Source organism: Lynx rufus, unplaced genomic scaffold (assembly GCF_022079265.1).
Source record: "Lynx rufus isolate CCGP_SWC_20201006 ecotype Redwood Valley unplaced genomic scaffold, mLynRuf1.p SCAF_5, whole genome shotgun sequence".
In the NCBI taxonomy this organism is placed as follows: domain Eukaryota; kingdom Metazoa; phylum Chordata; class Mammalia; order Carnivora; family Felidae; genus Lynx; species Lynx rufus.
The window spans coordinates 85801575-85829411 of NW_025814867.1; the positions used below are offsets into that span (position 1 = coordinate 85801575).

The 27837-nt window shown below is 45.7% G+C and overlaps 1 protein-coding gene across 2 annotated transcripts in view; it reads left to right on the plus strand.

Annotated features, from left to right (window-relative positions):
• The first annotated feature begins 4759 nt into the window (after positions 1-4759).
• BDH1 (3-hydroxybutyrate dehydrogenase 1) overlaps positions 4760-27837 on the plus strand; it is a 41190-nt gene continuing 18112 nt past the window's right edge. The window contains exons 1-4 of one of the 2 annotated variants that reach the window (XM_047098912.1): positions 4760-5011; positions 13807-13933; positions 22316-22388; positions 23021-23131. In XM_047098912.1, the coding sequence (XP_046954868.1) occupies positions 13851-13933; positions 22316-22388; positions 23021-23131 (267 nt within the window). In that variant the 5' untranslated portion in view covers positions 4760-5011; positions 13807-13850. The remainder of the gene's footprint in view (positions 5012-13806; positions 13934-22315; positions 22389-23020; positions 23132-27837) is intronic. The other variant, XM_047098913.1, reaches the window with a different exon arrangement.

The following is a 27837-nucleotide window of genomic DNA, read 5'->3' on the forward strand; positions in this document are numbered from 1 at the left end:
ATATACATTCATTGGAAAAAAGTTGGAAAGATATCAATAAAAAGAAGCATATGGTTTTGTATCCTGATTTTTAAGAGTTTACTGTAACAAATATTCTTTAAAAAAATAGAATTTGAAGATCAGAAAATCAGATTTAAGGGTTTAGAATTTTGTCCCATACTCTTGTATTTCAAAGTTCATATAGTCAATTAGAACCTATAATTACTTTCCAGGGGCACCTGGGTGACTCAGTTGGTTAAGCGTCCGACTTCAGCTCAGGTCATGATCTCACAGTTGGTGAGTTCGAGCCCTGCATTGGGCTCTGTGCTGACAGCTCAGAACCTGGAGCCTGCTTCAGATTCTGTGTCTCCCTCTCTCTCTCTCTGCCCCTCCCTGCTCACACTCTGTCTCTCTCTCAAAAATAATAAATAAACCTTAACAAATTTTTTTTAAAAAAAGAACCTATAATTACTTTTCCTAGTTGAGGGCATCAGATCTTGGCATCTGTATTGTATTTGTTGACAGAAATTTCCATGTAATAAGGTAATTTGAGCTTCTATTAGATCACAGAAACAATGCCCAACAGGTTACAAAAAATTCTGTACTCCACATAGCCTTATAAACTGGGATTTTCATTCTTTTTTTTTTTAAGTTTATTTATTTTGAGAGAGAGGGAGAGAGAGAATCCCAAGCAGGCTCTGCACTATCAGCATGGAGCCTGACAAGGGTCTCGATCCCACAAACCAAGCCCGATGAGGGTCTCGATCCCACAAACTGTGAAATCGTGACCTAAGTGGAAATCAAGAGTTGGACACTTAGCCGACTGAACCACCAGGGCACCCCTCATCCTTTTTTTCCTTTTTTCTCTTTCTTTCTTTCTTCTTTCTTTTATGAAGCAAGAATATTAGAACAATTGGTGGTATGCTTAAAGGAAGTCTTTGGAACAGGGCAGACTTGTGTGGGACCTGACTCTGCCTCTTGCTAGTTGTGCTGCTGGGACCAATTATTTGACCTCTCTAGGCCTCAACTTCCTTAGATGAGAAATGGGGATAATCTTAGGTCACTTTTAAGATTGTTGCAGAGATTAAGTGAAATAACACACAAAGCACTTGACATAGTATCTGGTACATAGTGATTAGCTGCTAAATTGTGTTGCTGAAGGCAGGGACCCAGCATTTGGTTATCGTTGCATTCCCAGAACAAAGCACAATGCCTGAGATATAAGGGCTAGATGTAAACTGAAAGAAGGAAGGAAGGAGTTTTATAGTGTGAGGTGAATGGGCAGAGGTGGGGACACTGTTTTTTATCTTCTCATACTTTCCCTCTTTTAAGATCCCAATTACCTGAAAGAAACTTTGCTTAAATTTCCAAACTACTGGAGAACCTGGCTGGATCAGTTGGCACAGCATGTGACTCTTGATCTCAGGGTCCTGAGTTCAGGCCCCATGTTGCATGTGGAGCCTACATTAAAAACAACAACAGGGCGCCTGGGTGGCTCAGTCAGTTAAGCAACTGACTTCGGCTCAGGTCATGATCTCACAGTTCGTGGGTTCGAGCCCCACATCGGGCTCTGCGCTGACAGCTCAGAGCCTGGAGCCTGCTTCCGATTCTGTGTCTCACTCTCTCTCTGCCCCTCCCCCACTTGTGCTCTGTCTCTCTCTCTCTCAAAAATAAAATGAAAAAATTTAAAAAAAAATTTAAAAACAACAACCAAACTACTCCCCACACCAAACTGTGTTTAAAAAAAACCAAAGATTTAATTAAATACATAGGAGTCAAGAGACAGAAAGAAGGTGCGGATGTGGGTGCCTGATACCACCCTTCTTTTTCCAGAAAGGTCCAAGCTCTTGTTTTACTTGCTCATTCATGGCAGGGAAAAAGGCTGGACCTCCAGTTCTCATTCATGGGCAGAAATCAGTATTATAGTCACGTCAGGATCAAGGGCTCTTTGCAGCCCATTAGATTCTGAGCACCACAGCTTTTAGAATAATCCATTGGGCTTTTTCTTGGTTTCACTATCAATTATAGAAAAAAAGCTGCTTGATACTTTAAAATTCTGAATTAAGGGCATATCTAGCACCACCACCCGCCCAGCCCCCACCCCCCCCCCCCGGCCAATTTTTTTTTTTTTTTTTAAGAAAATTCAATTGTATCAAAACAAATAGAAGACCTTCAGGGTTTGGAATAGTAAACGATGTTATTCTTCTCTCTTCCCCAGCGGAATTCAGCATAGAGGGCTGCACATGTGGGGTTCCGGAGGAGTTCAAGGTGGCTGGCCAAGGGCAGGATTAAACCTGCACCATTTGGCATTCAACACTTACCACTGAGGGCAGAGAAGACCAAGGGCATTCAGAGATGGGACGGGGCCAGATCTACAAAGGGAGGGCTCGGGTCTAGGAAAATGAGGGAATGATTAGCATGATTCAGGAAGGGTGTGAACCAGGAGACAATTAGGAACTGATATGGACAGGAGCAAACACTGTGGCTTTCTGGGCAGTGGGATCTCTTAGGGGACTTCGTTCCAACCTGAGAGTCTTTCAGGATGCTCTTCTACGAAGCCCACCCTGAAGCCCTACCAGTACTCCCACTATACTTCCATGTCCCTCTTTTAGAAGATCTCCAGGACTTCCAATGATTCATTTAGCTTAGGTACATGTCTCATTTCCCTCCTTGAAGGCAGAGACGAAGGGCTGTTTCCCTCCCAAGGCTAGCTTCGCAATTTGCAACAGCACCGTTGGTGTTGAAATGAGATGATACGTACTAGGTGCCAAACACCCTGGCCTGAGACCTTGTATCTGGGTAGAGGAACTGGTTTTACAAGGGAGTAAGGGGAAGAGGAGGGCAGAAAAGAGACAGAATCTCAGTACACGCTGTGTGGAGAGTGAACTGGGTCTCACATGCTCTCTGCCTCCATGTTCAACTGAGAGTTTCAACAGTTTCAAAGTCCACAGCAAGGACCTTGGAAACAGGGGAAAGGTTTAAGTGGTCTGAGAATGGCTTTGTCAGACTCTCACTTAGCCTCAGCCCTTCAACTGGCCCTACCTCTTAGGAATCCCTGATACTTCCTGCCTGTCTCTGAGAGCTTACTAGTGATGCCTTAGAGGACAGGACAACTGGGAAATAAAAGGAGCAAAAGCTCAGGCCGAACAAATCGATTCCTTGTTAGCAGACTTGGGAAAGGTCTGTTGAGAAAGGCCGTGAAAGGTGGGCAGAGATGCCTCTTTTGGGTTCATGATTGGCTTTGTCTGGGTTCTCCTGCAAAATAGACTCTGAGCAAGAATTTTGGTACAGGTAGCTTATTTTGGGAACAAATCCCAAGGAACAGGAATGGAGGACTGGAAAATCAGGCAATCAAGAAAGAACAGAGAAAAGCAATCCAAGAGTGCAGTACTGAACTGCAAGTTGGGCACCACCATGGGCCACCAGGGCCCTATCATTTTAGGAGTTACCAAGAATGCACCTCAGAACTGCCCACCCGGAGGATGGAAGAGTGGAGTATTTCTCTACCAGTTCATTTCTGCCTCAAAGGTTGTCCCATGAGGTGTTAGTTCTTTTGCACTTGCAGGTATACGCATATGTCAGAGTGGGCAGTGGTTTCTGCAGGGGTCCCTAGCTGCTGTGACAGAGATCTGAGGCAGGAAAACACCAGGTGCAGCTGTTTGCCATAGCAAAGCTGGATTAAAAAGACAGTCTGGGAAGATGTGAGGTCAGCCACAGGTGCAGTCCGATATAACTTCTGGTCAAATATCCTTTCCCTGTTTTCCATAAATAGAACTACATTTCCATTTAATTCTGAGTCCAAAATCAGGGCCCAGGTGGAAATATTAATTCATCCTTTAGTTAACTGCTTATCTAGCAAGGCATAACTCCCAAAGTGTAACCAGTGACCCAATATAACGATTTATGTTTTGGCTGTGGCAAGATGTACAGACTGACTATTTTGAAACACAATACTGAAGAAAGTATGCTTGCTTGAGTTTGTCCGAAAATTGGGTGTAGAGAATCAAGTGCGTCCTACCTTTGTGATCCAAAGGTAGGATCTTCAAAATTCTGTGTGTCAGGAGCTGGGGATAAAGAGGGAAGAAACAGCAACTCTCAAGAAGCTCATGGAACTGAGCTGACAAGTTTTTGTTTTTTGTTTTTTTTAAGCCCCACCAGGCCAGTACTTCCCCCAGTTTTCATCTGCCTCATCCATTTCCATCCGTGCTTCTCTGTAATTTGACCTAAACATAGTTCTGCCACGGATTTGTCCTGATCGCTTCCTTCTCTCCTCAGCCGGTTTTTCAAACTGGAAACTTGGCGAGGGCATCCTGATCTGTGGCCAATTGGCCCCTGATGTTCGATTGTTGAAACTCTGGGGGCTGTGCTATTCTTAAAGTACTTTTAAAGATCCGTAGGAGTAATTCTTTAAATGCATTTCATCCGATCAAAAGGCAAACTGAGAAATCATCCAACCAACCCGGATGAGTTCTAAAGACAGAAAACATACACAGAACCTGGAAGGAGCCTCATTCCTCACCAGATTTCCTCAGTTCCCAGTGCGGCACCTTCTCCTGTCAGCCCAAGCCCCGCCCCCCCAGCCCCCCAGCCCCCCAGCCGCTCCAGAAGGGGGCTGGCGGTGGAGATCAGCGCCCGGCAGAGGGTTCATCTCTGGCTGGGAGCTCGGTAGGGGGTACGCAACGCAGGAGGACGGCCAGGCGGGACAAGGGAAGACTCGGGAGGTTGAAGGAGGATGAAGGAGGACGAAGGAGGAAACGCAGGAGCACTCCCCGCCCCGGCTACGCCCGCCATCCGCCCCGCCCCGCGCAGCCCTAACGCGCGCACCCAGTGTCTAGGCTTGTCCGTATCCGGTAGCCCACGTAGGAAGCCGTGGTAGCAGGAGCAGGTAGAGGGGCTTCGAGAAGGAGACGGCGACAGCGCCCCCACTCGGCGGTTCAAGCCAGGAGCGCGGGTACCCGCGAAGCGCAGGTCTCTGGGGAACGCGCCAGGTTGGCCCTTCGCCGCCCGAGCCCCTCCGCCCATTTGGTTTCGGGTAAGAGGAGGGGTCCGCATCTCTGCAGCTCTGGCGGGATGCGCCTGCGCCCTTGCTCACTTTGGTTTGGCCTTGCGCGGCCCCTTAGCCGAGTCGCCACAGGTTCCTGTAGGTCTGGCCCGCAGCTGCGGCCAGAGTCTAGGTGGGAGGGTGGACTTGCCCTGCCCAGACCCGTCTCAGTCCCAGCCGCCCTATCGGGCTTTCTGTCCGCGCTCTGGGAGCCTGCCTGGCATTTATTATTTGGAATAATGTGCTCAGCAGGAAGTGGCCCGGGTTGAACATGCCACCCCGAGGCTCCCAGGGGAAACCCTTGGCACTCATCCTTCCCGCCGCTGAATTTTACAGAAGACCACCTTGGCTCCCAAAAGGGAAGGAAGCGGCCCAAGGTCATATCGTAGTCAGAGGTCGAGCTAGGACCAAAAGCCAGTAGTTCGGTCTTCTAGGCTAGGCCGTGTCCCCTTCTTCACCGCATCTCCCTCATCTTGTCCCGCATCGCGTCCTCCATGAGGCCCTGTTCTCAGGGCTTGGGGAGTACTCCTCCCCCTCTCCCCCCGCTGCGCCCTCGGGAAGGATGGTGGACAGTGGTTAGGCTGCCGGTCCTGCTGCCTTGAGCACGAGCTGAGACTGTGGTTGCTGGAGGACCTGACAGGCAGCAGGACTGGAGGAGGAGAAGGGAGCACGGTGGAGGCGCCATGAGGGGCAGTTTGGGGATGTTGAGGTGGTGGCGGGCCCCGGAGCACGCTGAGCCGCTGGCGTGGACCGCCGGGCTCTGTCTGGGCGGTGCCGTCTTAGCCAATGGGAGCGTGGCTCGAGCCGAGCCCCCGTGGCTGCAGCCTCCTGCCGGCGGGTAAGAAGTGTGGCGCTGCCATTGGCTGCGCTGACTCCGCGGTGTGTCGAGCGAGGGGAGGCTGCGCCTGCGCGTCTCAGGCGTCCCGCGCTCTGCTTAAGTGCTGGAGCGAGCGGGAGAAGGCGTGAGGCTGGCTGTTCGCCCTAGGCCATTTCGGGGAGGATTCGGTGCTGCCCGCGTCGTTGAGCTCCGCGCGTTTTTTTCCAGCCAGTCGGCTAAAATTGGCTTAGAGTCAGCTGATGCGGAGTCATCGGCTAACCTTGCGAGGAGTTAGTTGCAGGGGCACGTATATAATTACGGAGGGCCGCCTGCAGGCCTCCTGCTGCCGGGATCCTTTACGATGCAGCATTTGTCCTATTTTCTCCCTGAGCGTTGGGAGCCTGGCCCTGCACGGGTTTATATACACCCCAGGCCGGCAAGGAAGCTGACCTTTGGAGTTTGTGCAACTCTCACACTCTCTCCATACACATTTGTATAGTGTCTGTTTCCTACCGGACACCAGCGTAGGTATTTTGGACGCAGAAGTGAATGATAGAACACGTGGATCCTATCTGAGGGGCGCTCACAGTCCAGGTGGGAATTAGTAGTTAGATAGGGGCTTGAATGCTTCAATACCTCTATTCCTACTCGTTTAGGTAAGTGCTATTCTAAGTGCTATTACAGAGGCACAGACGGAAGCGACGAAATGCAAATGTAGGCGAGAGATTGATTTTTTAGTTAGGGCATCAGAAAGGCATCCTGGTGGAGTGTTATTTGAATCAGGACTTGGTCATATGAAGAAGGCACATGTGGTATAGGATGAGCAAGATGCAGAAATTGGAGAGTTCAGGGCTTGCAGAATGATGGTATCGCAAATGGTAATGAGTAGATGGAAAAGGATGACTAGAAACATGATTTGGAGCGGCCAGGTGAGGCCCAGTTTGTATACCCTGATTTGAAATGTCTTAAGCACTTATGAATAGAATGGCTCTTTAATCTGTCAGTTGTGGTAATATTATTTTTTTAATATCTGCACCAAAACCTTGGGAATATTTTTATTTTTCACTCTTGCACATCCTCCATTAAATTTGCCTGTTAAATCATATTGGGCTCTTCAAGATGTAGCCAGACTCTGACCACTTCTAATCACCTTCGTGGTTTCCCTTTTATGTATCTCCAGAGAATACCTTTCCACATTTCACTGGAGCTGTGCAGTGCACGACCTTTGTGTCTATAAATTGTGGCCCTTGATTACTGCCATAGCATCTACATGGTCTCCCTGCTTCTGCTTTGGTTCATCCTCAGTTTATTGTTAACCCAGTGAGACTTACTGTATTATTGTATTAAGTCTGATCATAGTATTCCTCTGCTGAAAACCCTTTTAAGTAATTTGCATATCATGTGCCTACTGTATACAGGGCACTGTTAGGTGTTAGAGATATGACAGTGACGAAAGCAGACCAAAACTCCTGCCCTCAGAGTTTACATTCTAATGGGACTGAGAGCCAACAAGATAAATAAATGCAACGTGTATAACATTCTAATGTGGTAAGCCAAGGAGGGGGAAAAAATAGAAGCAGGGAAAGGGATAGAAAATGTCAGGATGGGGTGGGATTGGTGGGGTGGCCAGGGAATGTTTTACTGAGTAAACATTTGAGTAAAAGACTGAAGTGAGAGAATGAGCTTGTGGACGGTGAGGGGGAAGAATGTTCTAGGTAGAGGGAAAAGGAAGGGCAGAGTTTCCAAAGCAGGAGCTTGCTTGTCATGTTCTAAGTATAGCCAGAAAGCCACTGTGACTAAGGGCAGTGAACGAGAGGGATGAGGCCAGAGAGGTCATGAGAACCCAGATCACGGACGGTCGTGGGGGCAATTCGTAGTGATTTTGGCTTTTAGTCCGAGCAAGAGTTTGGTGCAGGAGTGACATGATCAAGTTTGTATTTCACAAGGTCATGTAGACCTGTGTTGAGCCGTGTCTGAAGAGGGGAAAGGGTGAAAGCAGGAAGCCTGGTTGGGAAGTGGTTGCAATAATCCAGGCAAAAAGTGATGAAGGCTTAGACAAAGATGTTATCCGAGGGTCCTAGATATATTGTGAAGGTGGAGTCAGGATGTGCTGACAGCTTAGCCGTGGAGTGTGCAAAAAAGAGAGGGATCAAGAACGAGGAAGATGTAGAGAGGCAGATATTCAATGCCATAGCACAAGCTCAGTTTTGGACAGGCTCAAGTATAAAATATACCTATTATGGGGCGCCTGGGTGGCGCAGTCGGTTAAGCGTCCGACTTCAGCCAGGTCACGATCTCGCGGTCCGTGAGTTCGAGCCCCGCGTCAGGCTCTGGGCTCATGGCTCAGAGCCTGGAGCCTGTTTCCGATTCTGTGTCTCCCTCTCTCTCTGCCCCTCGCCCGTTCATGCTCTGTCTCTCTCTGTCCCAAAAATAAATAAACGTTGAAAAAAAAAATTAAAAAAAAAATATACCTATTATAATTTATAATAATAAATTAAGTTCATAATATATAATATATACTAATATAAATTAAGTTCGAGTATAGTATATGCCTATTAAAATTTATAATAATAAATTAGATACATGTTAAACATTCCAGTGGGGATGTCGGTTGGGCAGGTAGATACATAAGTCTGGAGTTTGGAGGAGAAGGCTGGGTGGAGGTAAACATTTAGGAGTTGATAGCATGTATATCTTATTTATTTATTTTAAATTAAGTGAGAGAGAGAACGGGGGAGGTGCAGAGAGAGAGGGAGAGAGAGAACCCCTAGCAGGTTCTGCGCTGACAGTGCAGAGCCCGATGTGGGGCTTGATCTCCCAAATCGTGAGGTCATAACCTGAGCCGCAGTCTAGAGTTGGATGCTTAATCGACTGAGTCACCCAGGCACCCCTGTAAATCAAATTTAAAGCTATGAGAGTTCATCATGGTGGTGCAAAGAGCCCACAAATGGAGCCCTGAGCCTCCTGTCGTTTAGCGGTCTGACTTGAACTTGATAGGCAAGTCCTATTCTCCTAGGGATGGAACACCTGCTTAATCTGGCATTTGTGATTATGGCAATTTTGATAGCCCTGGTAACACTTTCTCTCAGGGAAGGACAGATGAGAAGTAGAGAGGAGGACGCACGTGTTGCTGTTGTCATTGCAAGATCTACAGTGTGGCAGTCGCAGAATATGGGGCAGGCTTAAGAATTAGTAATAATGCTGAGGGGCGTCTGGGTGGTTCAGTTGGTTGGGCGTCTGACTTTGGCTCAGGTCTTGATCTCATGGTCCATGGGTTCAAGCCCCGGATGGGGCTCTGTGCTGACAGGTCAGAACCTGGAGGCTGCATCAGATTCTGTGTCACCCCTGTCTCTTTGCCCCTTCCCGGCTCATGCTCCATCTTGCTCTGTCTCTCAAAAATAAATATATGTTAAAAAAAATTTTTTTAAAGAATTAGTAATAATGCTGTGCAGAAAGAACCTGCTTTCAGTGTATTTTAGCTAGTATTGTTTTGGCTCCAAGGAACAGGGACTATAACCATATTTAAATAACATGGAGAATAAGCATCTTGTGTGCCTTACAGAGCTGGAGGACTGGAGGGCAAATGAGTCTCAGAAATAGGCCTGTCCTGAGGCGGTTCTGTTGTTGTGTTTCTCTTTTTTCTCCACCTCCATTTCTCCTCCTTCCTGCGTGTGGGCCTGGCTCTTCTCTCTGCAGACTGGCTTTCTCCCTGTCCCTCTCTGGCTTCAGGCCCCGTGTAGCTTGGCTGTCCCCCTCCCCACTGCTGCAGCTAGCTCACTTGTCCCTGCCCCACAGAGGCTGATTTGCATTCTTTCTCAGTGCCAGGAGACAGAAGGATGGGTTTTCTCCCGGACCCAGTCCTCTGCGGCCAGAGGTGAGGTCTCACTGTTGGGCTGCAGCTGCAGAGGCCAAATCCTGTGTGGGTCTGAGAGGGCAGGGATCAGGTGAGCAGGACAGATACCCCAAAAGATGACGACTTCAGAGAGTGGTGGTGCTTTATTATCAGAGGAGAGTTGGCATCACCTGAGTTTAATCAGGTGCCTGGAATGTCTCTCAGACTAACTAAAGTGCCTGTATTAGGTTTGCCTTCGCTGTACTGGGCTATGAAGTTAAGTCCTTGGCTTGTACCGAAGGGCTCTGTCACACATAGCCATATGAGTCACCCCTGCATTTATGATAAAATGGTGAGACCATCCTCTACCGTATCATTTAATGTTCCATATAATGCTTTTAGACTTTGGTTCCAGAATAGTCCTATCTCTAAGGAATAACAGGCATCTTTTTCAAATTAGGGCTTTAAACCTTGTCAGGTTTCCCGGTTGTATGGCCTTAAGGAAGTCCCTGTTAACTATGTAGTTAGCATGTGTAGCTGAGCTGGGCTGGAACTTTTAGGCAAGGCCATATATACTAGGTAATCAGAAGGGAAATAGCCAAAGGATAATATGTCTCTATCTGCATAGGGATTTCAAACTCTAACGCCCATGGAGTCCAGGAAGTTAACAAAGGTGATTGTAGGTAGGCTTAAGATAGACAGTAAGTGTAAACTTTGTATTGAGTTCAAGCATAATTTAGCGGCCTAGTTGCATTGCCCTAGTTGCATTGCTTTTTAAAACACAAGGCTGGCCAAACAAAACAGCCAGGTAGGACACATTGGAGGCAACCTGCCAATTGTCAGAACTGGAATCTCACACAGAAGCTCACTGGTCTTAAAGCTGCTCAGTGTGGGGTCCCCTCCTAGGAAGATTCCTGCCTAAACCCAGCTTGCCCTCCTCAGTAGGACAGGGCCTTCCTTTCCCACTTGGTATTGCCACGGCCCATCCAGACTTCATATCTCGAATCACATATGTTCTTTTTCCTGCCTAAGCCCTGCCTCCTGTGTTCCTGTTTCCTGCTGATTCCTCACCTTTTTCAAGGATGTCAGTATAGGGAATGTCTGTCCCTTACAAGGGAGACCTTGATCCTGACCCACAGGAATGCAACCGGCTGTGTCCTCTGCAAGATAGTCCTGTCAGAATGTGACAAGGGAGCCCAGCATCAGGGCAAGGATGCACACACTGGTTTTTTTGGAGAGGAGGTACATTCCGCGGGTTATACATTGAAAATGGAAAGGAGGTGTCCTTGAGAGTAGGCTCAGGTGTTTTCAGCAAGATTCTCCCAGATTACAGATTGACACGTGACCATCTTGATTTTGTGACAGTATCTTAGAAATTTGGTCACTGGCGGTCAAGCTGCCTGTGCCAAGTTGCCCTGGGGCAGCTGACTGAGCTCAAGGTTCAGGAGACTGTCCCCACCGCCACAGGTACTCTGCCTTCTTGTAGCACCCGCCTGTCACAGCCACCTCTGCTTCCAAGCCAAAAGACAAGTGAGGGCTCTTCAAGGTTGAGAACTCCATGTTTACAGAGAAGAAAGACCAGCACAAAGCATTAAGATGGCAAACGTCCCCAAAGACTACGTGGGAATCCCACTGCCTATAGCACTGTGTTTGGGTGAAAAAAGCAACTTGTTTAAGAAACTTAAAAAAGAGGGGCACCTGGATGACTTAGTCGGTGAAGTGTCCGACCTCGGCTCAGGTTATGATCTCACAGCTCGTGAGTTCCAGCCCTGTCTTGGGCTCTGTGCTGACAGCTCCGAGCCTGGAGCCTGCTTCGGATTCTCTGTCTCCCTCTCCCTCAACCCCTCCCCCGCTCACACTCATCTCTCTTTTTTTGAAAATAAAGATTAAAAAAAAAAACTTAAAAAAGAAGAGATCTAAAATTCTACCATTCTGTGTGTAAGAGACTACATTGTGACTAGTGCCTTATTCAAGGGGCTGAGTTTTCACGTTCTTTAAGCTATTTTTGACTCCAATCCTTTTCCATATTGCTGACTCGAGGGAAAATAAAATTGAAAGCAGCCCTCTGTTTGGAGATAATATTGAAGTAGTCTCTACCACAGGCACTGAGCAGAAGGCATGGAAGTGTTTTAATTATAGACAACTGGATTTGGAGTCACCCAGTGGTGGTGACCTCGGACTCTGGTCCTGATGGGAGAGGTGGAGATGTGTGTGCTCAGCCAGCTCAGCCACTTGGGTGGGGGAGGGAGGCACCCAGGTAAAGAATATGAGCCACATGGGCTTGTGCCTTCTATGAAGGGCTAGTTTGGGCTCCATTTTGCTGTTGCCTGCCAAGTACTTGCCATGGAATCTTCGTTTGGGCTACAGGCTGACCTTCTACACACAACTCATCCCCACTCAGCAGAGACTCACTGAGTGCCTCCTTTGTGCCAGGCTTCTTTGAGGCATGAGGGAGTCAGTGGTGAACAAAACAGACAAGGCCCCTGGTTCCACTAAAGAGGATAAAGTAAAGAAACAAGGTATTTCATATTAAAGAGTGATCTTACAGAGAGCAACCTCTGTGTACTGCATAGGGGATCACAGACAGCCTCTCTGATGTCCCAAGGGTCAGAAGGACTCAGCCATCTAGAGTGAGGGAGGAGCAAAGGCCAGGGTCCTGAGGCAGGAAGGAGCTTGGCACACATGAGAAACTTTCAGAAGGCCAGTGTGGCTACAGAGCAGTGAGCAGAGGGGAGGGTGGTACCAGACAAGGTTGGGAAGGGAGGCAGAGGCCTACTCCAACAGGCATGGAGAGGCTTTTAGGCAAAGGAGTCACCTAACTTGACTGTGTTATAAAGATCTTTCTGGCTGCAGTGCTGAGAATAGAGTGCGGTGAGCAGGGGCCAGAGTGGGAGCAAGAGTCTGCTGCAGTGTCCGGGAAAGATCACGCAAGCCAGGGGATCCCTACGTGTTTTCTATTCTCGAGAGTTAAGCAGATTAGATACCTCTACCTGCTGCGGCAGTGAACAGCGCAGTGGCTGGCCAGGTAGTGAATTTATTACAGACCTAGTGACCCAGGTGGCTGGTAATCAGTTAGGTTTGGGTGGCAGCAAAAGGGCAGGGAGGAGCTGCCTCCTAGACAGAACCTCATTCCTGATAAGAATGGCCTTAACCCCAGGCAGGTGTGCAAAGGAGGGGCTAGAGAGGTTCACCAGGAAAAGACCCACAGCTCCTCCAGCTGTCGTTGCCTTGCTCAGCTCCCTCCTAGCCTCCCTTCCTTCCTTTGGGCCAGGAGGACTCACTGTTAGCCAGAACGGGAGGGCAACTAATGCACACACCAGTCAACTGTTAATAATGCACAACTGGTCATGATGTGCATGATGTGCGTATGGTGTTTTGTTGATGAGTAGTCTTAAGGTGACACCACATGGTACATGGCCTTGTTGCAATAAGGTTGATTTGACTTCAGAAGAAGGTGGTGGGAGAGACTGGGTGTGTATGTGTTTTAATTTAGGTCGATGGAAGTGTGTCTCATTTTCTAGCTCTAGTCTCCATGCGCTGAGAGCTACTGACGAATCGAGGCTCAGAGCCAGACCCTGTTTTTGGTGGGGTGGGGGAGAGAGGTGGAGAGTTGAGTCCGGTGATACGTGCCATGGGCTGGAAGAGCTGCCTGTGGAAGCACGGGACCAAACAGAGTGCAGGCTGGTGTCCTGGGTCACCACAGATTGGTGATCGGCAGGTTGTGGGGAACACAGACAGGAGAATGGGACTCATGGAGTTGGAATCCCCAAGGGGGTAGGTCCCCAGGTCCTTCCTGCGGTTGCTACTTAGCTTGGTTTTAGGATCACTGGCCTGGTCCATCTTTCTCATGTTACAAATGGGTGATGGCTTGCCCAGGGTTGCCCAAGGAGTTGGTGGCACAGCCAGAACCAGAACCAGAACCCAGCCTCCTGACTCTTTCTATCCTATGAAGCTGCAGCTTGATGTAGGCAGTGCAGGAGGACACTGTCTGGTGCCATGAGCAGACCTGAGCCAGACAGACAGGCCCAGTTGGGACTCTCACAACCTGGAGTGAAAATGGCCACTCCCGTCTAAGCCCCTGAAAGGTAAACGCGGGAAGGCAACAAGGCAATGCTGAGTATACATTTTGCGTTTCAGAACCCCCCGGGAGGAGGCTGACCATTCTACCTCTTGTGGCCATAATGCTGACTGCCCGCCTCTTCAGACCCCTGTCACAACTCCCAGGGAAAACCCTGAGTTTGTGTGATAGAGAAAAGGGAGCAAGGTAAGAAACTAAAAGATGGAGGTGCCCTCGAAGGTCACACCTTCTAGGCGAAACAGAGCTCTTCACACACGGATGATGCAGGAGGTGTTAAGGCCTGACCCTCAAAGATGTCTGCCAGCCCCTGCTGTCTACCAGCAAAGGAAACCCAAAGGTGTCTGCAACAGACAAAGACTTTCACAGGGCACAGAAGAGTATCTTTCAACACTGCTTTATTCTCTTCAACTTTTTTATTTTGAAATAACTACCCTTATACAAAGGTTGCAAAATTAGTACAAAGGGTTCCTGTGTCTTTCACCTAACTTCCCTTGCATTGTGCAATCAGCAAAACCAGGAAATTACCACTGATGTGATATGATGGACTGATCTAGAGACCTGATTCAAATTTTACCAAATAGCCTACAAATGGACCTTTTCCTGGTTCCAGGTACAAACCAGGGTCCCACAGTGCATTTAGTTGTCATGTCTCCTCAGTCTCTTCCTACTGGGGATAGTTCCTCAGTTTTTGTTGTTCATGACCTTGACACTTTGGAAGAATGCCTGTCAGTTTGCGTTTGTGTGATGTTTTGTCATATTTACTCTCAGAAGTGTATGTCTGGAAGAGTCCTACCTAAGTGAGGTGATGTCCCTCTTGGAACATAGAATGTTCTATGTCTATGGAGACATAGAACGTTGATGTGTCCCAATACTTTGATCTCCTGGATAATTGCTCTTTTCAAATCTTATACATGGAACCAGTTAACTAAAATGTCCCGAGGCTTCACTGAACTGTTTGTGTGATTTAGAGAAAGCATTAAGTACAAATTAAACAAGCAGCTCTTCTTCGAGAATTTCTGGAATTGCCTTTTCCAAGGGGGTTCAGAGTGCTCTGTTACCTCATTTTTGTCTTTTGCAGCACAGAGGCAAGGAAAAAATAATACGTTCTGTTCCTTTATATTTGAAAGGAGAGAAATTAGGTGTCAGGTTAAATTCAAAGTCTCAGCAGCTAGAAAATTGATGGATATTTTCTATACTGATTAATATGTCTGTCTAGAAGAACATGCATTTAGGCTTTTAGCACCATTTTCTTAAAGGCATTTCCTTGGGCTACAGAAGCTTGGTTGGAGATGGGCTTCAACTAGCAGAAGACCTCATATAAGAAGAGTATAGGGGCATCTGGGTGGCACAGTTGGCTGAGCATCTGCCTCTTGATTTCGGCCTGGGTCATGATCCCAAGGTCATAGGATTGAGCCCCACGTTGCACTTCATGCCGAGTGTGGAGCCTGCTTAAGAGTCTCTCTTGCTCCCTCTGCCCCTTCCCCTGCTCATGCACACGTGCTGTCTCTGAAAGAAGGAGGAGGAGGAGGAGGAGGAGGAGGAGGAGGAGGAGTATAAAATGGCCCTTCCCACAAAGGCAGCATCCCATTGAAGAGAGAATGGAGCCTGGCTCTTTTGAAGGACAATGACCTGATGACCTGCCCTGCCCCAGGAGAGGTGACTTACTGGTGCGTTCCCCACCTCCTGGACACCACCTCCTGGATCCTGGTTATGCATACCGGTTGGCTTAACTCCAGTGCTCAGCACTGCCTGCCTGGGCATGACGTGTAATACTCCAGGATAGCCTGACCCAGGCAGAGTGGAGAAGGGCTTCTTTATCCTTTCCAGCCTTGGCTCACGTTAGATTCTTTTGGCAGTCACATCACTTGTGATTCATGGTTGAGCGGACTACTATGTTTTCACATATGCTGCTGTGTGAGGCCACATTTCTCCCAAGCTGCATTGTGTCCCTGACATTTGTCCCTCCTAGACTCCACCTTGTTATGATCAGCCTGTCAAATCACTTAGTCATGACTCCTCTCAGCAGAAAGCTGGGTTACCGGTCATTGTGGCTGATTCATGATGGAGGAACAAAGGGGATAGAGACACAGACTGGTAAGATGGAAAAGAAGCCAGGATTAATGCCCTGGCCAGCATGGGGTGGCATCTCAAGTGTGGCCTGGCAAGTTCCCAGATGACAGTGCTCTGGGGACCAGGGGCTTCTCCCACAGGCCCTCGGGGAAGTACCTGCCCCATCTAATGGCACTGGTAGGTTAGGACAGCAGCCAGCCAGCTCTTCTCCTCTGAATCTGGCTGCTACCTCTTTGGGATTCTACCCCTCAGAAAGTTTACTGACTGTCCCGAGTTGAACTCGAACCGCCTGTGAGACTGGCATAGCTGATGGAGTAAGGGGTTTGGGTGACCCTCAGTTTGCTGCCGCCCCTTCCTGCTGAATCAGAAGGTCAATGGGAGGGGCCTGGGAGTCTGCATTGTAACAAACTCCCCAGGTGCTTGTCAACTCAAGTTAGAGAATTGAGGCGTTAAGGCCTTTCCAGGCCCAAGAACCCTCAAATTGAGCAGTAGCCCCAAGCTAGGGACCCACAGCAGCTACAGGAGCCTCCCAGTGAGAGAATAGGAGCAGGACCAGGCGATCCCAGCAATGGCCAAGGGGGAAAGGCTGAGAAGCCACGCAGTCCCCAGGAGGGTACCCTCATGTTGCTGGAGCTTCCACATGCTAATCTTGGCCCCACTCCCCCACCTTGTCAAGGTTGTGCCTCTTGGGAGGTGAGTGTGGAGGGATGGAGCCTTGTGCTGGGTAGAGAGGAAGAAATACACTACTGACAGCTGGGTCTGGGCGGTACAGCCTGCTACAGTACACCCAGAGAGAGTCAAGTCTGGGTCCAAATATATTTGAGAATGCGGAAGTAGAGGAGAAAAAATCTGGCGGCAAGTCCGTTTGAAATAAGTTCTTTCTCTTGCTGTGACCTTTCTGTTACTTCTCAAAGTATCAAGTAGTACAAAGAAACTTGCAGGGGGGGACACATATAATCTGGTCCAGACGGACACCTTGTTCTTTTTTTGCAGATTAACCTCTGGGGTCTTGGAAAAACAGTGATTCTCTTTGGATAAAATCATTTAACTACCTTTGAGCATTCTAACTGTACCATTCTGCTCATGAGACCAGCATGTACTAGGATTTAAAATCCAAAGAGACTCTTCTATGACAGTTCAAAAGGACAGGAGTTTACTCTGGAAGATTTTCTACTGGACCCTTGTTTCTGGCTAGTGAACCCATTGTTCTTGAAGAATGTTGGATAACACATTTTTATGAATATCTAAAAAACTTTGTTTTGAGTAGATAATATATTAACAGAGTACAAAATTCAAATGGTAGAAAATAGTACAAGTCTATCTCCTACCTTCTCTCCCCTGTTACCAGCTGCTCACTTGCCTCCACCACCTCCATTTATCATTTCTGGTTTAATATTCGTTTAAAAACTAACTGCACTTCTCCTTCTGGAAAGATGGAGTAGATGTACTTTTCTCTATTGGCTTCCAAAAGGTACGACTAAACCCCCCGGGTATTATGTAAAGCAAGCATAGCAAGTTTCTAGAAGATGGAGAGAAGAAGGCAGATCAGCTAGGGACCTCGGGGACTAAGAAACAACACAGTGATGAGCTCTCTAGGTTTTCTTTCCCCTTCATCTATCCCACACTTGGAGCTGAAGAGGCTAGTGACCCAAAAATGCCAGTGAGCCTAGGCACAAAAAACCCCAGCAAAAGCTGGCTCTCTTTAGCCAAAAGACCAGCCTAACAAGACAGGAAACTCTGGACAATAATCACTGCACTCTAGGCAGCCACCATAGAAAAAAGCTGTGGCCTCCCCGCCGATGGTGAGGTGTTGAGCCTGCACCTCCACCTTCACCAGGCTGTAGTGAGGTACCGCACTCCCTCCATCAGGGGTAGTGTCCGAGAAAGCCAACGAGGGGCCAGGACTTTTGTTCTCACCCAGCAGTAATCAGGCACCCTGCCTGTGTGGGTGGGAGTCAGGGAGAGTCAGGACTTTGCCAACCTCTCAGCAGTAGTGAGACCACACTCCTGTGCATGTGGGGAGCAGTAGTGAGACATCCCGACCCCTCCCAGGCAGGGAGTATGAGTGGAGACCTCATAGGGAGCCAGAACTCAATCCCTACCCAGGGCGAACACTTTGCACTTTAGGAAGGTAGTATTACCCTGATTCCAAACTCGACAAATACTGTACAGAAAAAGAGGGGGTGCCTGGGTGGCTCAGTTGGTTGAGCATCTGACTCTCAATTTTGGCCGAGGTCATGATCTCAGAGTGTGTGAGATCGAGCCCTGCGTCGGGCTCCACACTGACAGTGTGGAGCCTGCTTGGGATTCTCTCTCTCTCCGCTCTCTCTGCCCCTCCCCCGTCCCTGTGTCTCTCAAAATAAATAAACATTAAAAAAAAAAAAAGAACCACAGACCAATATCCCTCATGCATACAGATGCAAAAATTCTTAAAATATTAGCAAATAGAATTCAGTAATACACAAAAATATGAACCATGAAAAAATAGGTTTCTTTCAGGAATCATGATAGCACACAAAATAAAAGAATATAAATAAAGTGTATTTTTATATCCTAGCAATGAACTGTGGATATCAAAATTTAAAACAATACCATTTAAAAAACTCAAAAAAATGAGCTACTGAAGCATAAATACAGTAACCATGTACAGGATTTGTATGCAGGAAACTATACAGTGCTGATGAAAGAAATCAACAATCTATTTTTTTTATATATATATGAAATTTATTGACAAATTGGTTTCCATACAACACCCAGTGCTCATCCCAAAAGGTGCCCTCCTCAATACCCATCACCCACCCTCCCCTCCCTCCCACCCCCCATCGACCCTCAGTTTGTTCTCAGTTTTTAACAGTCTCTTATGCTTTGGCTCTCTCCCACTCTAACCTCTTTTTTTTTTTTTTTCCTTCCCCTCCCCCATGGGTTCCTGTTAAGTTTCTCAGGATCCACATAAGAGTGAAACCATATGGTATCTGTCTTTCTCTGTATGGCTTATTTCACTTAGCATCACACTCTCCAGTTCCATCCACGTTGCTACAAAAGGCCATATTTCATTTTTTCTCATTGCCACGTAGTATTCCATTGTGTATATAAACCACAATTTCTTTATCCATTCATCAGTTGATGGACATTTAGGCTCTTTCCATAATTTGGCTATTGTTGACAGTGCTGCTATGAACATTGGGGTACAAGTGCCCCTATGCATCAGTACTCCTGTATCCCTTGGATAAATTCCTAGCAGTGCTATTGCTGGGTCATAGGGTAGGTCTATTTTTAATTTTCTGAGGAACCTCCACACTGCTTTCCAGAGCAGCTGCACCAATTTGCATTCCCACCAACAGTGCAAGAGGGTTCCCGTTTCTCCACATCCTCTCCAGCATCTATAGTCTCCCGATTTGTTCATTTTGGCCACTCTGACTGGCGTGAGGTGATACCTGAGTGTGGTTTTGATTTGTATTTCCCTGATAAGGAGCGACGCTGAACATCTTTTCATGTGCCTGTTGGCCATCTGGATGTCTTCTTTAGAGAAGTGTCTATTCATGTTTTCTGCCCATTTCTTCACTGGGTTATTTGTTTTTCGGGTGTGGAGTTTGGTGAGCTCTTTATAGATTTTAGATACTAGCCCTTTGTCCGATATGTCATTTGCAAATATCTTTTCCCATTCCGTTGGTTGCCTTTTAGTTTTGTTGGTTGTTTCCTTTGCTGTGCAGAAGCTTTTTATCTTCATAAGGTCCCAGTAATTCACTTTTGCTTTTAATTCCCTTGCCTTTGGGGATGTGTCGAGTAAGAGATTGCTACGGCTGAGGTCAGAGAGGTCTTTTCCTGCTTTCTCCTCTAAGGTTTTGATGGTTTCCTGTCTCACATTTAGGTCCTTTATCCATTTTGAGTTTATTTTTGTAAATGGTGTGAGAAAGTGGTCTAGTTTCAACCTTCTGCATGTTGCTGTCCAGTTCTCCCAGCACCATTTGTTAAAGAGGCTGTCTTTTTTCCATTGGATGTTCTTTCCTGCTTTGTCAAAGATGAGTTGGCCATACGTTTGTGGGTCTAGTTCTGGGGTTTCTATTCTATTCCATTGGTCTATGTGTCTGTTTTTGTGCCAAGAAATCAACAATCTAAATAAACCCATACTATGTTCAGGGGTCGAAGAACCCAAAAAAGGTAAAAATGTCAATTTCCCTCAAATTGATATACAAGCTTAGCACAATTTGTATAAAAACTGCGGCCAGATTTTTGTAGATAAGGATAAGATTGTTCTAGAAGTTGTATGAATAGGCAAGGAAAATAGGATAGCAAAAACAGTTTTGAAAAAGAAAAGATGGGAGCACATAGCTCAATGAAACAGAAGAGAGAATCCAGAAATAGACCCACCCAAATATGCCAAACTGATATTTGACAAAGGTGCAAAAGCAATCCAATGCAGAAAAGACAACATTTTCAAAAAATGGTTCTGGAGCAATTGGACATGCTTAGGCCAAAAAAAAAAAAAAAAAAAAAAAATGCACTTTGACCTAAGTCTCACATTGTATACAAAAGTTAACTCAAAATGGATCATGGACTTAAAATGTAAAACACAAAACTATCACACTCTTAGAAAAAAAACAGGAGAAAATCTTTGGATTCTGGGGTAGACAGAGTTCCAAAACTTGACACCAAAAGCATTACCCATAAAAGGAAAAACTGATGTCAGACCTCATCAAAATGAAACACGTTCCCTCTGCGAAAGAGCCTGTGAAGAGGATGAAGAGACAACTTCCAGGATAGGAGAAAATATTTGCATACTATATATGTGACAGAGAACTAGCATCTAAAACATGTAACAAACTCTCAAAACTCAATAGTGAGGGGCAGTTGGCTGGCTGAATCAGAGGAGCGTGTGACTCTTGATCTCGGTGTTGTGAGTTCAAGCCCCATGTTGGGTGTGGAGGTAACTTAAAAATAAAATCTTGGGGTGCCTGGGTGGCTCAGTCAGTCAAGCACTGACTTCAGCTCAGGTCATGATCTCACGGTTGGTGAGTTCAAGCCCTGCATCGGGCTCTGTGCTGACAGCTCAGAGGCCTGGAGCCTGCTTCAGATTCTGTGTCTCCCTCTCTCTCTGCTCCCCCAACCCCAGCTTGTACTCTCTCTCTGTCTCTCAAAAATAAACGTTAAAAAATTTTTAATAAAAAAATAAATAAAATAAAATCTTAAAAAAAGAATATAGACAAAAGACATGAAGAGACATCTTACCAAAACACATATACAGATGGCAAATAAGTACATGAAAAGATGTTCAACATCATTAGCCATTTGAGAAATGCAAATTAGAAACAGTGAGATTATCTTTTTTAGTCATCAGCATAGCTAAAATAAAAGTGGTGAGACCACCAAATGCTGGCGAGGATGTGGAGAAACTGGATCATTCATCCGTTGCTGCTGTAACGTAGAAGGCTTCAGCCACTTTGCAAAACAGTTTGAAGATTTCTTAAAAACTAAACATGCAACTACCATATGACCCAGCAATTGCTCTCCTGGGCATTTACCCAAGAGAAAAATAGATTTGCACAAAAACTTGTACTAGCAGCTTTATTTGTAATAACTCCAAACTGGAAACATTCTGGATGCCCTTTAATAGTTGAATGGTCAGGGGCACTTGGCTGGTTCAGTCAGTAGAGCATACAACTCTTGATCTCAGGGTGGTGATTTCCAGCCCCATGTTGGATGTGGAGCCTACTTAAAAACAAACAAAAATAGTTGAATGGTTAAACTGTGGTATACCCATGCCATGAAATACAATGTAGCAATAAAAAAAGAATATTGGTACATGCAACAATCTGGATGAATCTCCAGAGAATTATGTTCAGTGAAAAAGCAATCCTAAAAGGTTATATATACTGTGTGACTCCATTTATATAACATTCTTGAAATGACAAAACTGTAGCGATGGAGAACAGATTGGTGGTTAAAGAGGCTATGAGGTGGGGGAGAAGTGGGTGTGGCTATAAAAGGGTAACATGAGGGATCCTTGTGGTGATGGAAATCTTCTGTATTTTCACTGTATGTCAATATCCTGATTGTGATATTGTGCTATATAGTTTTGCAAAATGTTGCCATTGGGGGAAATTGGGTAAAGGGTTACAGGACATGTCTCTGTGTTATTTTTTAACTGCATATGAATCTACAATTATTTCAAAAACAAAAGTTTAATTGAAAAATAGCTATCAGGAAGCAGCGTAACACCTAAGGGTTAAGACATTGAATTTGCAAAAGGCTTTGTTAATCAAGCTGCATTACTGGAGGACGATTCCATTCCTTACACAGTGGCAAAAATGGCTGCTGCAAACTGCTGGCTTACTTTGTCCCAGCCTAGCAACCCCGGAGGAAAAAGGTCCTCTTCCTCACTAGTACCAGCAGATTGTCCTCAGGGGCTTGGGGTGGGGAGCAGTGGGGTGCTCACTGGTACCCAGGAACAGGGCCAGGTGTGACCACAGACTTTACTCATGGTTTCCTTCTCTCTTGCAGACGCATGCTGCTGCTTTACTCCGCCTCCCCTGTCCCTGTCAGCCTGCGCACTTACTCTGATGAGGTGAACCCGGTGAGTGGCAGCCCAGCTGAAAACCAGCCAGGTGGTCAGAGCCCTTCCCTTCCGACCCCCCCCCCCCCCCGGCCCCAGGCCACCCTCAGAGCAGGGCCTCAGTGCTTCTGAGACAGCTGGAACCACTTTCCACTCTCTTAACTGCCCCCCCTTTACCCCCATCAAATGAAGTTAGGGGTTGAGTTTAGACTCTGGAATCTCTCATTCCTGGTTTCAGTTCCAGCTCTACCACTAACTAACTACCTTGGGCATTTAGAAAATATCTATTTCCTCACTTGCAACGTAGTATAATAATCATACAGTATGGAGTTACTATGGGGATTAAGTAAGAAAAATGCGTGCACAGTGCCTTGCATATGGTAAGAAACGATCAATATACCATAATGATGGGGATGGTGGTGTTGGGGATTATAGATTAGGGAACTGATGCCAGAAAGGTTAGAACCTGGTCTGATTCTGAGTCCAAGCATTTCCCACTATACCATGGTGCTTCTCTAGAAAGCTAGAGGCGGGTGGGCAGGGCCAGGACTGGCTCACTCAGGAAGCACTAATCGTTACTGCCCAGAAGAGGCTTGATCACTATGCTCATAGGATCTTGGGTTCCTAACGTGGGGTATGACCTTCTAAAACAGGTTGGCAGCAAAGCTGTCCTGGTCACAGGCTGTGACTCGGGATTTGGGTTCTCGTTGGCCAAACATCTGCATTCAAGAGGCTTCCTTGTGTTTGCTGGCTGCTTGATGAAGGTAAGAGATGGGTCATCTTTGTCACCATTGTCCTTTACACATACTTATTGTTTTGTAGCGTTTTTAAAATTGTAGTAAAATATGCATAAAATTTACTGTCTTAACCATTTAAGTGTACTCTTCTTCGGTGGTATTAAATATATTCACATTGTTGTACAGAAATTACCCCCATCCATCCCCATAACACTTTTCATCTTGTAAAACTGAAACTCTGTACCCAATAACAATAACTGTCCATCCCCGTTTCCCCACTCCACCCCCTGGCGATCATCATTACAATTTCTGTCTTTATGAACTTGGCTACTCTAATAAGTGGACTTTTACAGTATCTGTCTTTTGGCGACTGGCTTATTTCACCTGGCATAATGTCCTCAAAGTTTGTCCGTATTGTAGCATATTACAGAATATCTTTCCTTTTTAAGGCTGAATAATATGCCATTGTATGTATGTGTCACATTTCGCTATCCATTCGTCTGCTGTTGAACACTTACTTGTGTTGCTTCCAAGTTTTAGCTATTGTGAACATGGGTGTACAGATGTCTCTTTGAGACCCTGCTTTCAATTCTTGTCCGTGTATACCAGAAGTAGAATTGCTAGACCATATGGTAGTTCTATTTATTTTTAAGTGTTTATTTACTTATGAGGGAGAGAAAAAGAGAGAGAGCAGGGGAGGGGCAGAGAGAGAGGGAGACAGAGGATACGAACCAGGCTCTGTGCTGAAAGCAGACAGCCTGGTGTGGGGCTCAACCTCAGGAACCGTGAGATCATGACCTGAGCCCCAGTTGGATGCTTAACTGACGGAGCTACCCAGGCGCCCCATATGGTAGTTCTATTGTTAAGTGAGGTAGCTCTATTTTAAATGAACTGCTTTCCACAGTGGCTACACTACTTTACATTCTCACCAATGGTGTCAACAGTTCCAATTTTTCCACAGCCTCACCGATACTTGTTTTCTGTGGCTGATGTTTTATAGCGGCCACCTTAATGCCTGTGAGGTGATATCTCATCGTAGTTTCGATTTGCATTTCCTTGATGATTGGTGACGTTGCTCATCTTTTCATGTGTTTATTGGCCATTCATTATCTTCTGTGGAGAAATGTCTGTTCAAGTCCTTCACCCGGTTTTAAACTGGGTCATTTGTTTTTTGTTATTGTTGTTGAATTTTAGGACTTATATATTCTAGATATTGAATCCTTATTATGTAAATGATTTGCAAATATTGTCTCCTATTCTGTGAGTTGTTTTTTTACTCCATGGGTAGTGTCTCTTAATATACAAGATTAAAAAAATTTTATGCCAATTTTTTCTTCTGTTACCTGTGCCTTTGATGTCATATCCAAGAAATCATGGCCAAACCCAAAGTTAGGGTGGTTTTGTCTTGTTTTTCTCTAAGCCTTTTACTTTGGGTGGGGGGTGTTACATTTAGATCTTTGGTCTATTTTGAAATAATTTTTGTATATGGTATTAGATAAGGATCCAACTTATTTCTTTTGCATGTGCATTTCCAGTTTTCCAGCACCATTTGTTGAAAATACCATCTTTTTTTTCATTGAATGGTCTTGGCACCCTTGCAAAAGTCATTTGACCGTACACGTGAAGATTTATTTCTGGGCTCTTTCTTCTATTCTGTTGTTTCATATGCCTGTCTTTATGCCAGTACTAGACTGTTTTGACTAATGTAGCTTTGTAGTAAGTTTTGACATCAGTAAGTCTGTATCATCCAGGTTTGTTCTTCTTTTTCAAGATTGTTTTAGCTTTTTGGGGTCCCTTGAGACTTCATGTGAATTTTAAGTTGTGTTTTTCTGCAAAAAACATCACTAAGATTTTTACAGGTATTGGATTAAATCTGGAGATTGCTTTCGGTAGTATCTACAGTGTAACAATATTAAGTCTTCTGATCCATGAATGTGGGATGTGTTTCCATTTATTTATACCTTCTTTAGTTTCTTTCAGAAATGTTTCACAGTTTTCGTTGTCCAAATCTCTCACCTCCTTGGTTAAGTTAATTCCTAAATATGTTATTCTTTTTGATGCTGTTGTAAGTGGAATTATTGTTGTGATTTCCTTTTCAGATCGTTCATTGTGTACAGAAATGCAACTGATTTTTGTGTGTTGGCTTTGTATCCTGCTACTTTGCTAAATTCATTTTTTAGGGGTGCCTGGGTGGCTCAGTCGGTTAAGCGGCCGACTTCGGCTCAGGTCACGATCTCACAGCCCGTGAGTTCGAGCCCCGCGTCGGGCTCTGTGCTGACAGCTCAGAGCCTGGAGCCTGTTTCGGATTCTGTGTCTCCCTCTCTCTGACCCTCCCCCATTCATGCTCTGTCTCTCTCTGTCTCAAAAATAAACGTTAAAAAAAAAATTCGTTTTTTAGTTCCAGTAAGTTCTTCAGGGAATCTATAGGGTTTTCTATGTATAAGATCATGTTATCTGAAAACAATTTTACTTCTTCCTTTCCAACTTGGATGCCTTTCATTTCTTTGACAGACTCCAGAGTTCCAAAATAGTTACTTCAGACAGATTCTGCCAGTACACTTGTCTGGGGCAGGGGAGCGGGGAGAGATTCCTGGTGCTTCCTACTCTACCATCTTCCCAGAATCCTCCTTCAAGCTGAGTATTTCTTACCAGTACTATGGGCCAAGATTTGTAGTTGTTTTTTAATTGCTTTCCTAACAACTGGTTCATCTGTTGCTTAAAACAGCCCATACCTTTTCTATTCACTTCATTCTCACTTGTTCTTCATGGCTTTGTTCATTCATTCATTTATTCATTCATTTGCCAAATGCCAATGATGTGCCTGACTCCCTGATAGGTTCTCTAGAGGAATAAGACCTGGTCCCTGCATCTGAGGAGCTCACTGTCCAGTGGTAAGGGGACAGCCATGCACAGACACAGCTGGAAGAGTTAGAGCAAAGAGGGCTCTCAGGGTTGTGCAAAGAGAGTTTCATGAGATTGCATGGAAGGAAGGGATTGATTCTGGCATCACGGCAGAATTGTTCTAGGTTATGGAGAATGAATAATGCTGTCCCAGGTGGAGACTGAATGATGCTGTTCTGGATAGAAACTGAGGATCCTTTGAAATTCCTCAAGTGGAATTTGGGGGCGTATGAAGGGAAGCATTGGGACATGAGGCTGCAAAAGTAATCAGGGACAGTTCTCCTGATTTGTAGAGTTGTACAACCTCATCACAATCCACTTTTAGAACATTTCCATCACTTAGACATTTCCCTCCTGTCCATTTTCACTTAATTCCCACACCTTTCCCTAGTCCTAGACAGCGCTGATTTCTGTCTCTTTAGATTTGCCCTTTCTGGACTGCTCATGTATGGAATCATACAGTGCATGGGCTTTTATGCCAGGCTTCTTTCACTCAGCATAATGTTTTTGAGGTTCTCCTTGTTGTAGAATGTATCGGCAGTTTACTTCTTCTTATTGCTGGATAGTATTCTATTGTATGGATGCACCACATTTAAAAAAATTAATTCACTAGTTGGTGGATATTTGGGTGGTATGTTTGGATTTTTTGGCCATTATGAATTATGCAGCTATAAACATTCATATACATCTCTCTGTGTAGAAATGTTTTTACCAGATTCCTTTTAACAGAATTTAGAAACCAACAGCCGTGCTCTTTGTGTCTCTCAGTGGACAGAACTAGAAGATGTATAAATAATCACACACACATATACATACACATGCACACACTGTATATATTTATAACTATCTCCTATCTACATTTCCTATAAATATCACACACACACACACACGCATGCACACACGCACACGCACACATTCACGCACGTATAATTCATGAGGTTATACTGACCTTCTATTCCAGTTCAACACTACAGCATTCTTCTTTGCTTCCCTCATTCCATATTTCTTTTTTTTTAATTTTTAAAAATGTTTATTTATTTTTGAGGGAGAGAGAGCACGAGCAGGGAAGGGGCAGAGAGAGAGGGAGACACAGAATCTGAAGCAGGCTCCAGGCTCTGGGCTGTCAGCACAGAGCCCAGCTCAGGGCTCAAACCCATGAACTGTGAGATCATGACCTGAACCAAAGTCGGATGCTTAACTGACTGAGCCACCCAGGTGCCCCCCATATTTCTGTCTTCCTTTTCCTGCAGTTTGAACCTTGATCCCCAACTATATCAATATATTTACTCATTTGGTTAATACTATAATACACACACAATTGCTTCAGAATACTACATTCATACCATTACAAACAGAAACCTACTAAGTTGTGTCAGCTCAGTTCCTCCAAGAAGCAGATGCCACCATAGGATAAGATGTGCAAGAGATTGATTTGGGAATTGCCTGTAATGGCTAAAGGGGAATAGGGCAGGAAAAGGCAGGAAAATCCTTCGGATTGTGGTGCCATTCTGTGAAAAACAGTGGGAAGGAAGGAGGGGTAGGTAGGCAGAATTTCTGACTGCGGTCCAGTCCGAGAGTCTCATTTGGGATGATTAGGCGTCTCCAAGTAAAGTATACCAGGAATGGCCCAGTATTCCTGCCATGCTGGGCCACTGGCTGAGAGCAGCTCAGGCCAGCATGGCTGTGGCCATGGCATTCATGCTACAGTGGATCTGAAGATGAGGCAGCCAGAGACCTTCAGTCAACTGCTCCTGCAGCAGACTGTCCTGAAGGGAGGTCTACTGCAGTAGAGCTTAAGATTTCTTTGAAGTGTTTTTATGTATTAACTGTGT